The sequence below is a fragment of the Hippocampus bargibanti genome, linkage group LG17 (assembly GCF_051943395.1).
Source record: "Hippocampus bargibanti isolate YZ-2025 linkage group LG17, ASM5194339v1, whole genome shotgun sequence".
Lineage (NCBI taxonomy): Eukaryota > Metazoa > Chordata > Actinopteri > Syngnathiformes > Syngnathidae > Hippocampus > Hippocampus bargibanti.
Genome location: NC_142750.1, coordinates 12,105,612 through 12,120,000, shown reverse-complemented (window position 1 = coordinate 12,120,000; position 14,389 = coordinate 12,105,612). Strand labels below are relative to the sequence as shown.

At 41.8% G+C, this 14,389-nt stretch overlaps 1 protein-coding gene across 2 annotated transcripts in view; it reads left to right on the top strand.

Moving 5' to 3' along the window:
- tbl3 (transducin beta like 3) overlaps positions 1 to 14,239 on the top strand; it is a 20,886-nt gene extending 6,647 nt beyond the window's left edge. Inside the window, exons 15-23 of one of the 2 annotated variants that reach the window (XM_089018101.1) lie at positions 1,479 to 1,718; positions 1,821 to 1,891; positions 1,972 to 2,128; positions 6,322 to 6,380; positions 8,101 to 8,204; positions 10,661 to 10,732; positions 11,596 to 11,754; positions 12,395 to 12,488; positions 13,759 to 14,239. In XM_089018101.1, coding sequence (XP_088874227.1) covers positions 1,479 to 1,718; positions 1,821 to 1,891; positions 1,972 to 2,128; positions 6,322 to 6,380; positions 8,101 to 8,204; positions 10,661 to 10,732; positions 11,596 to 11,754; positions 12,395 to 12,488; positions 13,759 to 13,972 — 1,170 coding nt within the window. In that variant the 3' untranslated portion in view covers positions 13,973 to 14,239. Of the gene's footprint in view, positions 1 to 1,478; positions 1,719 to 1,820; positions 1,892 to 1,971; positions 2,129 to 6,321; positions 6,381 to 8,100; positions 8,205 to 10,660; positions 10,733 to 11,595; positions 11,755 to 12,394; positions 12,489 to 13,614 lie in introns of both variants that reach the window. The other variant, XM_089018100.1, reaches the window with a different exon arrangement.
- The last annotated feature ends 150 nt before the right edge of the window (positions 14,240 to 14,389 follow it).

The following is a 14,389-nucleotide window of genomic DNA, read 5'->3' as shown; positions in this document are numbered from 1 at the left end:
CAATGTTTGTATGACGGTATTTCCCCAACTTTGTTAACCGCAAGATATTAAAAGGCGTTATGTCAGTTAAAAAAGGCAGTGGGAGCAGAACTGAGGTCGGTTGTAATTTATTGAAGTATACAACAATATATTCATCTTTTTTTATCATTCCTAATCTTCAAATCCATCAAAGTTTGAATCTTTTGTCTCCAAAATGGACAGCTGAGCAAGTTCGCAATCACACACGCCAGGTTCCCTTGCACCATTGTCACTCGGTCTCTTTGCCGTGCAGCTTCTCAACAATTCTGGCGGCTTTTGCGTAACCTCGAACAACAGCGCAAACAGACAAATAAGCCAAAGGATCAACAACAACAACAGTGGCCCTGGCGCTGTCTCCCTGTCTCAATAAAGCTGTGTTCACAAATACTTCCATGACTAAAATATGTATTTTTCATCATGACAAACACTCAGATGACTGTTAATCATGACAAAAACATTATTTTAAATAATTAATGTTTTAATGCTCAAAAATTTCAAGCGAAAATTCGTTTTCAACCAAAATAAGCAAACCCGAAAACTTAGATGAGGAAGTCATGCTTCCTCGTGTAACGTCAATTGAGAGCAGACATGTTCAACTCAAGAGACACTTGAAGATAGAAAATCTATAATTGTAACGTTACAAGTATCGTGCATCTAATGTGAAAACTATTTGTTCAGTCTAGCCTAAATTAGTCATTGTGTTGAAATGTTGGCCAGTGACGTTTCAGTATCCAGCACAGTGAGAATTTATGGGAAAAAAAGTGCGTTGCTTTTTCACTTGAATGATATTTGAGTAAAGAGAGCTTATTTCTTACTTGACGCTCAACAATATATCATGTGTCACCTACGGTTTCATGTTTCAAATTCCACTCTCAGGACTGAACTTGATATTTAATTCCGTAGAAATTCTTTTGTCCTCTCCTCCATGTTCTGGGTTCAAAAATAAAAACGCCTTCGTCACTTCTTGCTTGTTGACTTTGCCAAGTTCATTTCTTCTCTCGAGTTGACAGTATTGTTGAGAGAAAATAAATGAGAAATTCAACACTGTAATTTGAACATAACAGTCCGTACAAATGAGTGAACACAATTTTGTCGTTGTGTAATATAATGGTTTAAAATCTTTTTTTGTTGTTTTTTTGTTTTTGTTTTTGGGGGTGGATCATAATGGCCTAACTGCAAATGTAGAGATAGTTTTATACAGGAATACAGCAAAAAAGTGGTTGGGGTTGTTATGTTGGGACGAATATGATTCTCCGGAATTTATGCTAATTATAGTAACCAAGTGTTTGTATTTAGTTGCTTCCCATTACTGCTGAATTTCATTCTTTAAAGATTTGACTTCCTCACTTGGTCATTGTGTCATCGAACATGCAAGGAATATCACTGACGCTGAAACAAATTTTGAATGTGCAGAAAAGAGCATCACAAACCTAAATTCTGTCACAACTGTGTCATTTCAGGATATCAACAGTGTAGCCATTTCTCCCAATGACAAGCTGCTGGCTTCTGGCTCTCAGGACCGTACAGCCAAGCTCTGGTCACTGGCAGGAGAGGCTACCATAGAATTGCTGGGAGTATTTCGGGGACACCGACGCGGCATCTGGTCTGTGTGCTTTTCGCCCGTCGACCAGGTGCTGGCCACCTCTTCTGCTGATGGCACATCTAAGCTGTGGACCCTCCAGGACTTCAGCTGCCTGAAGGTAGGCCATGAGATACTTGCACTCCTTACAAAAATGAGAGTGACACAGATGAACATGGTGTCAAATTTGAAAGTAAAATATATGTTTTATTGTTTTCATTAGACATTCGAGGGGCATGATGCATCTGTGTTGAAGGTTGTCTTTGTGAGCCGAGGTACTCAGCTCTTAAGCAGGTAAATTCAACGGCTTTGCCCAGTCCAATTTTTCTACTACTACAGTGATAACAGCAATTCTATCAATGCTCCCTCTGAAGTGGCTCTGACGGTTTGGTGAAGCTTTGGACCATCAAGACCAATGAGTGTGTGAAGACGCTTGATGCCCACCAGGACAAGGTTTGGGGGCTCCATGCCAGCAGGAAAGACAACAAGATGGTCACCGGCTCGGCCGACTCCAACATCACTGTGTGGACGGTGAGGAATGCCAAATATATACAGTAAAGTCTCGTTATATCGATATCGGATATATCGATAGTCCCGGTTATATCGATACTATTTCTATGCACGCACGGAGAAAATTGCATGCAAACAGGGTCGGATATATCGATAGTCCCGGTTATATCGATATTTTTTCGGACTCCCTTGAATATCGATATAACGAGACTTTACTGTATATTATAAAAATTATACGGCAATAAAAATTGGTCAACCTGCTTTCCAACTACTTTTAGCATTAACTAGCTGGATAGCTAGCTAGCTACCTAATGACGACATCATTTGTCCTGATAATTTTGCTTTGCATGGAGAAATAGCATTAGCTAGCTAACGAACTAACTTCCTCACCAAATACATATGTAGATGGATTTATTGGATTGGATTTGATTGGATTTGCCTTTATTAGTCTCACAGTGGAGAAATATATAATAATAATAATATATAATATATCGCAGAAAATTATATGCTTTCGCATGGGCTGAGGAGATAACTAGCTAACATGATAGATTCTCACTACATGAATGTACTTCACATTTAGCCAATGCCCATTAAAAAAAACTAAAAATATCATCCACTTTTACATTCTTTTCTTTTTTTCAAGTGACTCATTTCGAGGTTGCTATATTTACATTAACAAAAGAACTCTTAACCCCACCTCCACCCCCGCGTAAGCACACCTCAGCGCCTTCGAATTTGTGCCAAAAGCAAAGTCAACCACAGCATGGAACATAATTTTCCCAATGTGATGGTGTGTCTCTGAAGGCGTGTGTGTTTGTGCACAATTCATGAGTCTGTTTGTTTTAATGTCAGACTCTAAGGCTTACAATTCCTTCAAGTTTGTGTCCTGGTTTACAGAACATAATTGTATGAAAAACACATCTCGGCCATTATAAAAATTAAAGAGTTTATTCATACTTTTTGTAATGAAGTACGTCTTCTTCTTTTCCTTTTGGCTTTTCCCCTCAGGGGTCGCCACAGCGAATCAATGTCCTCCATCTATCCCGGTTTTGTGCATCCTCTTCTCTCACACCAGCTACCTTCATGTCCTCTTTGACCACATCCATAAACCTCCTCTTTGGTCTTCCTCTCGGTCTTCTGCCTGGCAGTTCAAGGCTCAGCGTCCTTCTCCCGATATAGTCACTCTCTCTCCTCTGGACATGTCCAAATCATCTCAGTCTGGCCTCTCTGACTTTCTCTGCAAAGCCTCTAATATGAGTTGTCGCTCTAATGTACTCATTCCTGATTCTATCCAACCTGGTCACTCCCAAAGAAAACCTCAACATCTTCAGCTCTGCTACCTCCAGCTCTGCTTCCTGTCTTTTCTTCAGTGGCACTGTCTCCAGTCCAAACATCATGGCTGGTCTCACCACGGTGTTATACACTTTTCCTTTCATCCTAGCTGAAACCCTTCTATCACACATCACACCTGACATTTTTCTCCAGCCGCTCCAGCCTGCCTGGACACGCTTCTTCACCTCTTTTCCACACTCTCCATTGCTCTGGACAGTTGACCCCAAGTACTTCAAATCCTCCACCTTCTTTATCTCTTCTCCCTGTAGCATCACTCTCGCACTTGGATCCCTCTCATTCACACACATATATTCCGTCTTGCTGCGACTGATCTTCATTCCTCTCCTTTCCAGGGCATATCTCCACAGCTCTAGTTTCTCCGCCACCTGTTCCCCGTTCATGGTCCAAGGAGATTCTTGTCTAACATCGTCTGTCAGCCTGTCCATCACCATAGCAAACAAGAAGGGGCTCAGAGCTGGCCCCTGGTGGAGTCCCACCTCCACCTTGAATTCCTCAGTCACACCGACAGCACACCTCACAACTGTCTTACAGTCATGATGCATGTCTTGTACTGCTCTAACATACTTTTCCGTCACTCCAGACTTCCTCATGCAATGCCACAGCTCTTCTCTGGGCACCCTGTCATACACTTTCTCCAGATCTACAAAGACACAATGCAATTCCTTCTGACCTTCTCTGTACTTCTCTATTAGCATTCTTAAAGCAAACATTGCATCTGTCGTACTCTTTTTTGGCATGAAGCCATACTGATGCTCACAAATGTTCACTTCTGCTCTTAGTCTAGCTTCAACTACTCTTTCCCAGAGTTTCATTGTATGGCTCATCAACTTTATTCCTCTGTAATTAGTACAACTCTGCACATCTCCCTTGTTCTTAAAAATGGGCACGAGTACACTTCGTCTCCATTCTTCAGGCATCTGTTCACCATCTAAGATCTTGTTGAATAACCCAGGAACACCACCGCCACGTCTCCAAGACACTTCCATAGCTCGATTGGTAAATCATCAGGCCCGAGTGCCTTTCCCCCCTTCATCCTCTTCAGCGCCCTCCTCACTTCATCCTTGCTAATAATGCTTGCTACGTCTTGGTCCACAACAGTCACGTCTTGTACTCTTTGTTCCTTCTCATTTTCCTCATTCATCAATTCTTCAAAGTACTCTTTCCATCTTGCCATCACACTACTGGCATCTGTTAATACATTGCCATCTCTATCCTTAATTACCCGAACCTGCTGCAGGTCCTTACCATCTTTGTCTCTCTGTCTCGACAGCCTGTAAAGATCAGTCTCACCTTCCTTGCTGTCCAGCCAAGCGTACAAGTCATCATAGGCCTCTTGTTTGGCCTTTGCCACCTTTACTTTAACCATGCGCTGCATCTCCTTGTACTGCTGTCTACTCTCGTCCGTCCTCTCAGTGTCCCACTTCTTCTTTGCTAACCTCTTTCTCTGTATACACTCCTGCACCTCCCCATTCCACCACCAAGTCTCCTTATCTACCTTCTTTCCACTCGATACACCAAGTACTTTCCGACCTGTGTCTCTGATTATGTTCGCTGTAGTTTGCCAGTCATCTGGAAGGACCTCTTGCCAACCCCGTGCTTGTCTTACCTCCTTCCTAAATGTCATGCAACACTCTTCCTTTTTCAACTTCCACCATTTTGTCCTCACTTCAGCCTTTGCTTTCTTCATCTTCCTCACTGCCAGCGTCATCCTACACACCACCAACCTATGCTGTCTGGCTACACTCTCACCAACCACTACTTTGCAGTCACTGATTTCCTTTAGATGGCGCCGTTGACACCAAATGTAGTCTACCTGTGTACTTCTGCCTCCACTCTTGTAGGTCACCCTATGTTCCTGTCTCTTCTGAAAGAAAGTATTCACAATAGCCATTTGCATTTTCTTAGCAAAGTCAACCACCATCTGTCTTTCAGCGTTCCTCATCTGGAGTCCAAACCTGCCCATCAACCTCCTCATCATCTTTGTTTCCTGCGCCAACATGTCCATTGAAGTCTCCACCAATTACAACCCTCTCACTTCTCGGGATGTTCTGTATGACTTCATCAAAGTCCAACCAAAATTCCTCCTTCTCCGCCAGCTCACATCCTACTTGTGGGGCATACCCACAAACAAAATTGAACATCACGCCTTCAATTTCTAGCTTCAGACTCATCATTCTATCTGATACTCTTTTTACTTCTAAGACATGCCTAACAAACTCCTCTTTTAAGATAACCCCAACTCCATTTCTCTTTCTGTCTTCACCATGATAGAACAACTTAAACCCTGACCCTAAGCTTCTAGCCTTGCTCCCTTTCCATCTGGTCTCCTGGACACACAGTATGTCGACCTTCCTTCTCTGCATCATGTCAACCAGCTCTCTACCTTTACCTGTCATTGTTCCTACATTAAAAGTTCCTACTCTTAGTTCTATACTCTTGGCGTTCCATCTCTCTCTTTTCCTGCGGGCACACCTCCCTCCTCTCCTTCTTCGACCAACAGTAGTCCATTTTCCACTGGCACCCTGAAGGTCAACAGTACCAATGGCGGCCGTTGTTAACCCGGGCCTCGACCGATCCGGTATGGGATTCATAGGTTTGATTCGCATATTTGTTTTGTCAATTTTTTTTACGTCGGATGCCCTTCCTGACACAACCCTCTGTATTTATCCGGGCTTGGGACCGGCACAATAAGACACTGGCTTGTGCCCCCTTGTGGCTACATTTTTGTAATGAAGTACTAATAATATAAAAAACTCATACCATGCTATAGAGATCCAGCTGTATTTTACTTTTCCATGCAAATTTTCATGTAGAGACTTTGTCAATATACTGAATTAATATCGTCTTGTGTCCATGACCAGGATGTGACGGAAATCGAGCTGGCCGAGGAACAGGCTAAGCAGGAGGATCAGATCTTAAAGTAAGTCACCAGGCTACACAACCGTTTGTTGCCTAAAAATTGTCAACAACAAAGAAGATTAGAATTTTGAGATAAAAATGACTGCTTTTGGAGTCAAAGTTCATGCTTGTAGGTTGACTTCGGGCTGGTAGTAGACAAGTCGCCTGCGTGCCTAGCAATCACGCACGTGCTTGTAGTCAGTCACGATTTCGTAAGGGGAAACGTTTTCTTACACCAAAGCGGATGTGATTTATATCAACTTTGAGAGGTAGAATTATTTCCTGGTCTTGGATTTAACATCGGTTTAGATTAATCTCGAGACATTGGACATGACGTTGTATCAATATGTTGTACCTTTAAAGCCAATGGACATCAGATTGCAAATTTAAAGGGCAACCGACGTCACTTTTTTGTTTCTTAACTGACAGCAGAAAAACGTTTTATAGCATCTAAAATACCCAAAACACACAGTATAATATTTTTATTCAAATGCAAAACACCAATAGAAATGACTTAAAGTGTCCAAAATCTGCAAAAAAAATTGAGCTGCGAATTGGGCATTTTCAGAAAGTCCCACCCCCAGTTCGTGACGTCACGCCAAGACGTCTTGCATTGCTGGAGAATCCAAGCAATGGCTTCAGATTCGGAGAATATGCTTTCTTGTTACACATCCAGTTATGAATATGATTCAAATAGTTCTGAAGAGGAAAGCATACATGTTTGCAATCGATTAAAGAATTTATTCCATGCCATTTTGAGGCAACATTGGGGGGGGGGAATCGATCACCAGAAAAGAGGGCGACCTCCTCTGGCCACCTCCATTTCCACAGGCTGATAAATTCCTTATATGGAGCTTGGACGCCCTCTTCTGGCAGCTTTTGGGTGCAACACGGTTTTCAGACCAAACATGTACAGCAGTGGTGTCAAAGTCATTTTTTGCCGAGGGCCACATTGTAGTTATGGTTTCCTCTCGAGGGCCGTTATGAATTTGGGGAAGCCATTAGAATGTTTAATCCCCTCCACATATTACATATAGAGCGCACAATAAATTAATGAATAACTAGTTTTCAAATCTGAAGTCAAGAATAATGACTGTTATTGTGGTTTACATCCAAAAATCAGAAATTTTGGTTAGGATTTTAGCACACATCATGGAATTTCACAAGATTGATTTGCTTTCGCGGGCCGAATAAAATGATGTGGCGGGCTGGATTTGGCCCCCGGGCCTTGACTTTGACACCTATGATGTACAGCAAAATACATGACGTGATGGAAGGACTGCTGCAATGTGTCTTTTTTCGGTTAGGGGCGTTCCTTTAGTGACGTCACGTACGAACTCGTCACCAACTCAAAAACAAGACTTCCTGAATATTCAGAGCGAGTCTTAAAACGTAAAATATAGCTATATACGGTGGAATCTTATTTAAATACACTCAGTAGAAGTCATTTGAAGCCATTTTACAAATTATGGACACAACTTGTCCGGAGACGTCAGTTGTCCTTTAAGAGTGAATAACATTAGTGAGTTTAATATGATACTAAATTACAAAACTGTGCAAGTGACTTCAAGTCCTTCCGGCATTCTCTTTTAGAGCAATTGTTCTTCAACTGTCTGTTTTGTGGACAGAAACCAAATTTGAATAATAGAAGAGGCAGTGATTTATTCACACTCAATGGAAAGCTATCATAAAAATCTGACTTGTTGAAATGCTTATCTGTGTGCCTTCCCGTTTGTGTAAAGGCAACAGGAGTTGTCCAACCTGCTCCATGAGAAGAAATACCTGAAAGCGCTCGGCCTCGCCATCTCGTTGGACCAGCCCCACACTGTGTTGTCTGTAATTAAAGGTACCTAACCCTTTCTGTATCTTGCACATGTAAAAAAACAAAAAATAATGCATCTTTTTTTCTATGTGTGCGACAAATTCCTCTTGTTAAATTAGGCTCATCTTTGTTATTTAATACCTCCTCTAACATGGGCATTTTGTCCGACATTGCGGTTGAATCTTTTTCACTCGACCATAGTTCCCTCGTTGTCCTACTTTGGACTTGAAGTTGCCTTCATACTACATTACAGCACATTTCTAATCCATTTCTAATCCGCTTATCCTCTCAAAGGTCACGCTTTCTTGAACTCATTCACTGCCAGACATGTGCAAAAATGTGTCCACTCCAGTGCCAGGGTTTTTGTGGTTGTCACTCAAATTCCAGGACACACAGAATATTGACATTTAGGACCACGTAAACTTTAAATCCAGCGTAAGAAACTGTAGACTCTCCTCTTTCATCAGAAAAAAAAGAGTTAATTCTTCAAGGACAACCAACACCATTTTTCTGTTTCCTAACTGACACCAGAAAAACATGTATAGCATCTAAAATACCCAAAACACGCAGGCTGATATTTTTAGTAAAATGAAAAACACCAAAAAAAATGACTTAGTGTCCAAAAACTACTTAAAATTGAACCCGGAAGTGACCAGTTTCAGAAGGTCCCACCCCCGTGTTCGTGACTTCACGCCAAGACATCTTGCCTTGCTCAAGAATCAAAACAATGGCTTCAGATTCGGAGAAGATGCTCTCTTGTTACTCATCCAGTTGTGAATATGATTCAAATAGTTCTGAAGAGGAAAGCGTAAATGTTTGCAATCGATTAAGTTATTCCCTGTCATTTTGAAGCATCTGGACTGAAATGTAGCACCCAGAAAATGCAGAAGATGGCGCCCAAGATCCGTTGGACATGGGCTGATTTGTCTGCTGGGAATTTGTGTCAGCGAATACCAAATAGTTGTCTTGGTGCAACACACAACGATTCACCTTCGCATTATTTGTGTTTTCCTTCTAAAACACGGATCAACACAAAGTTTTCAGACCAAACAAAGTACCGCAAAATGCATTGTGTGTCGCTTTCTCGGTCATGGGCGTTCCCTCCGTAACGTGACGTCAGGAATTGGATTGGATTGGATTTGCCTTTATTAGTCTCACAGTGGAAAAATTTACATTTCACAGCAGCAAAGTTATGAAAGGAATGAAAGTAGAAAAACAAAATACATGAGCTGCTGGAAAGGCAGCCACTCTTGGGGCGCCGTCTTGAAGTCAAAAGAACAAAAAAATCGAATCGTCACCAACTCAAAAACAAGACTTCCTGAATATTCAGCGCGAGTCTTAAAACGTAAAATATAGCTATATGCGGTGGACTCTTTGTAAAATACGCTCACTCGAAGTCATTTGAAATGATTTTACAAATTATCAGAATCAGAATCATCTTTATTGCCAAGTATGTAGAACACACAAGGAATTTGTTTCCGGTAGAACACGCTGCACTAGTATCGTCATCAAAAAAACTGCTAAGTGGCATTATACAGTTCCAGTTTGGCTACTGTTGAAAGAGTTCAAAGAGTTCAAAGAGTTATGGACACAACTTATACAAAAGGCAAATGTTGCCCCCTCTTGGAAGGGAAAAAACATTGCCAGAGGTCTGACCAGCGCTTTATCGGCACCCCCCCCCATCTTGCATGAATAAACAAACCCTGAACAAATTCGGGAATGGCTCTCCACCTCATATTCAATTCCCGAATGAATTCAGGAATGGCAGTGAATGAGTTAAATAGTCATCAGGATACACCCTGAAGTACTTGCCATACAATTGCAAGGCACCACAAGGACGAACAACCATTCACACAAACGCTCACCTGGGGATAATTTGGAGTGTTTCACTAATCTCCCACACATGTTTTGGAATGTGGGAGGAAACCAGAGTACCTGGAGAAAAGCCACACAGTGACCGAGAGAACATGCATACACCACGCATATAGGCCAAATCTGGAATCGAACCTCTCCACCAGGGTTGGCCAAGCCGTGGCTGGCGAGCCACATGCAGGTGGTCCTTGGACTAGTTCATTATTGTTGATCCTGAAACAAATAGTTGTTTGTTTTGGCCTTGGATAAGAGTGGGCTGAGAGCAACGTGGAAAAGAGAGAAATATTAAGGTGCTTCAGTTGTCATTTAAGCTCAAATCTGAGTTGACATTCTTATAATATATGATTCGTGCACGTCGAGAAAGGAAGTGCAGGATGTCGCGGGCACATTGGTAACAATCTGGTTCCACAGGTTCCTACACAGACCTGAAACCGACATTTAACGCTTTCGTCTCATTCACATACATGTTCAGGAACGTGGCGTTATGTAACACTGCGGACGCAAAAAAAGTAAATGTGTAAATGGCGAGCATGCCACATGGGCTGATTTGGAAAATATTGAAAGGTCCTTTGTCACTGATGTCATGTTCAATTTCTGTTCCTTAACAGCAATCCGTCAAACGGAAGACAGTAGCGAACGTCTGGAGAAAACAGTTTTAAAACTTCGACTGGATCAGAAAGGTAACCGGAGATAAGTGAAACATCATCCATGATCTTCACCATGTACACGCTTATTTTTTCTCCATCTCACTTTTCTCAAAATAGAGGCACAGCATGGTTTGATGGATTGGATTAGATTTACCTTTATTAGTCTCGCAGTGGAGAAATTTACATTGAACAGCAGCAAAGTTGTGAAAGGAAGAGGAAAGGAAAAAAAGAAGTAGAAAGCTCTGGGGCGATTGTGCTCTTTTGCGCCTGTAATGGGCAGCATCTTCACAGCCACGCTTTGTTCAGCGGAAAGGTCGGTGCTGGTAGACAGTCTGCGGCTGGATGGATGCATGGCTTGAGGAGCCCGTGATAAGAAGAAAGGAGCGTCAGCGCAAAGCACCAATGCGTATGTGGAACTGTCGCGGCTTGGGATTGAAGCGGATTTATGTGGGACAGGAGATGTGAGAGTGGCTTCTGGAAAGGCAGCCACTCTTGCGGCGCCATCTTGAAGCCAAAAGTCCCTGTTTAAGTTTACTGTAAAGTGAACCCCAAAAAATCTACCATTAAACACGATAGTAGCAAAAGGCCACTAGCATAACATCACGACCGCCAGAGACAGGCTAACGGAAGTTAGCATAGAAAATAATAATAATATGTTATTTCTAAGTGGCTTTCAAAACTCTGAAGAACACTTTACAGTCACGGGATGAGAACATTTTTTTCACTCTTATTTTAAACCCCTGAAGAACAGCTTTGACAAACCAGTGTGTGCATCATATTATTTTGTAGCATTCATTATTTAGCACACACTATCACAATTTAACTTATGAATGTACTATTTGGAAATGATGAAGTCAAGAACATTGTCCCCCTTTTGCTGCGTTCGTTTTTCTCAGAGTCTCTACTGCGTTACTGTGGTATATGGAATATGAATGCCCGGAATTGCCTGGATGCCCAGGTGGTCCTCAAGGTGCTGCTCACCCACGTCACACCCGAGGAACTCTTAGAGTACCAGGGCGCCCGTACCATCCTGGAGGGCCTCATTCCATACACAGGTGAGCAAATTCCCAGCAGCGTCCCGTGAATTTGTTTGCTGGGCTTTCAATTAAGACCCAGCCTTCAAGATACACTATCACATCACAAACCATGAAAATATAGCCGGATGGGAGAAAGGAGAAGGGGCAGTAAAACAGCCCGAAATCCCTTCGTCAAATAGTGAGGAAGGGCAAAGGACTAGATGCAGACTTGTGTTAAATCGAGATGTAAACATCAAGTTAGTCGCTCTGATTTCCACAGATGAGGCATTCCGTCATTTTGGAGGCCGATTCTCATTTATTTATTTTTCCATATATGGGAAAGCAAATGTCATCCAAGGCCACTCGGTAACATTTCAACACAAATATGAATGTGGCAATCTGAGTGAATAAATAAAGTGGGCTGAGATGAAGTCTCAGTGGAATGATTTGAATTCATGCAGGCAGTGAAGCACAACATAACATTGATTCCGGCTAGATTTATCGGCAGTTAGAATACAATCCATCTTTCTTTATTTACCGGTTTCCTCCTCTCTAAGGTGGCACTCACATGCACTCAAGTGACGCTTTGATGGAAACTTGTCTGAACAAAGGGAAGCAAACCGCAACATCGAGTAGGCGCAAGATGTAATCTCAACTTTTGTTTTTTTCACGCTCATAGAGAGACACATGCAAAGGATTGGTCGCCTGCTGCAGGCGTCCATGTTTCTGAACTACATGTGGCAGAAGATGAGAGTCGCCGGAGCACCAACTAGGTGAGGGAATGCTTGTCTTTGCCATGAAATCCGAAAGTCGAGACTACTGGCTAACAAGTAGAAAATACAGGAAGTACATTGAATTTACCCCCCTGAATAACATACCTGTTGCAAAATACATAAATCTATTGAGCCTTCTGGTATACAAGCCAAACCCCAACTACATAAATATATAAAAGAGAACTTTTTTTACACCTAAAGCCCAAATTATTACACACCCCATGATGCCCTCTCAGTTTTACTTGACTTAGCCTGACGGCTGCCGTTGTTTGACTCATGTAGAGTTGATCGATATCAAGAGGAAAGAAATTGTTGGCTCACTTAACTAAAGCTCAAGCTGAACCTCAGCAATTCCACCGAGCATAGAGACAATATGTCCGTAAGTATTGACAGATGTCCTCCTTTTGTTACCATAGTGAGCTAATTTTTGTTAGCCCGTTGATTGTGTTTCCCATTTATTGCTAGAGAACACAGGGTAGGCTTCTAAAAATGGCAGTGATGCTGTGTTGAACCTTAGTTCAAATTAACATTCTTGCCAAATGAATGACTTGAAGCAAGAACACCGCCTCTTACCTGTATTTGGAGAACTGCCAAATAAAGTGAACATCAAAAGTCTGCACACCTTTGTTCAAATGCTAGGCTTTTGTGACTTAAAAAAGAAAAAAAAATCCATATTTGAAGTGTCCTATATAACGCAGTTGAATTAATGCCTCTGATAAATCCCATTTAAAGTTTGTCTGTCAGCTTCTCCCCAGGTTGTTTTTTTTAAATTAGCGGAAGGCCGATGGTCTTGTGCTAACATTGAATGCTTTTTCTTGAACTGAACCTTGGTCTTCGTCAAGGTGGAGGGAATTATGGACAGTTCAGAATAACAGTCATTGCTAGCACAAAAAAATTGCACCTTGCACATGGGAAAAAAATGATTGCACAGGTGATATGAATTGATTACGGCTATACACAGGAAATATTTGGGCAAATAGTGTTTCAGTTCCAAGATGGTCGACAAACCAATACTAGCTGGGAAATCAAAATCTATCAGTGCTCAGATATGTGTATAGCTGCCCTTGTTTTCGTTTCACACACATGACATTTTAGTGTAATCCAAATGTTCCGTCCTTTCTGCTAGCATGAAGCAAGATGAAGAAATGGACACTGCACCTTTTGCCTCTGAACATGTGTTTATGATCGACAAAGAGGGCGGAAAGGGCAGCGCCGAAGACAATCATGGTGACGACGATAGCGGAAATGATAGAGATTCAAATTGTTTCAGTGAAGAGGACGAAGAGGACGAAGATGACGATGACGACGAGCCAGTGAGCACCGCTAAGAAAGCCACCACGAATGGGAACCACTATCTGGAGAGTGAACAGAGTACTGACGAGGAAGACCTGGAAGAGGAAGAAGAGCCTTATCAAATGACAGTGAAAGTTGCAAGATGTCTCCCAACTTCAAATTTCCCACAAGGCTTCGCTCTCACGAGCTGATCAATGTCATGAAATTCTCATCCAGCTTTGCGTCAATTGATTTTTTTAACCTTATTAGCTACAGCAATTAATTGAGAAAGCAAGAGATATGCCTTGTTGTTTACACACAGCAGGAAGAAAAAAAACAGTGACCAACAATAATCGTTTTGTGCCGCTTGATCGACCGGCTCTTCCCCAATCAAGCGAGATTTAGTTTTTTGTTTCTTTGTTTCAACTACAAAATAAATGTGCTTGTCTTGTTTTCTAATTAAAATCAATCAGAACATATTTTAATCCAAACCGATTTGTAGTGTCTTGAAAATGTTCTTCATCCACAACATTACCACAGAAAAACATGACGTCTTTATATGACTTTGCATCATTTATGTCACTTATGGAGCTGGTCTGGGATCAGACAAAAAAAAATAGTTCATGACG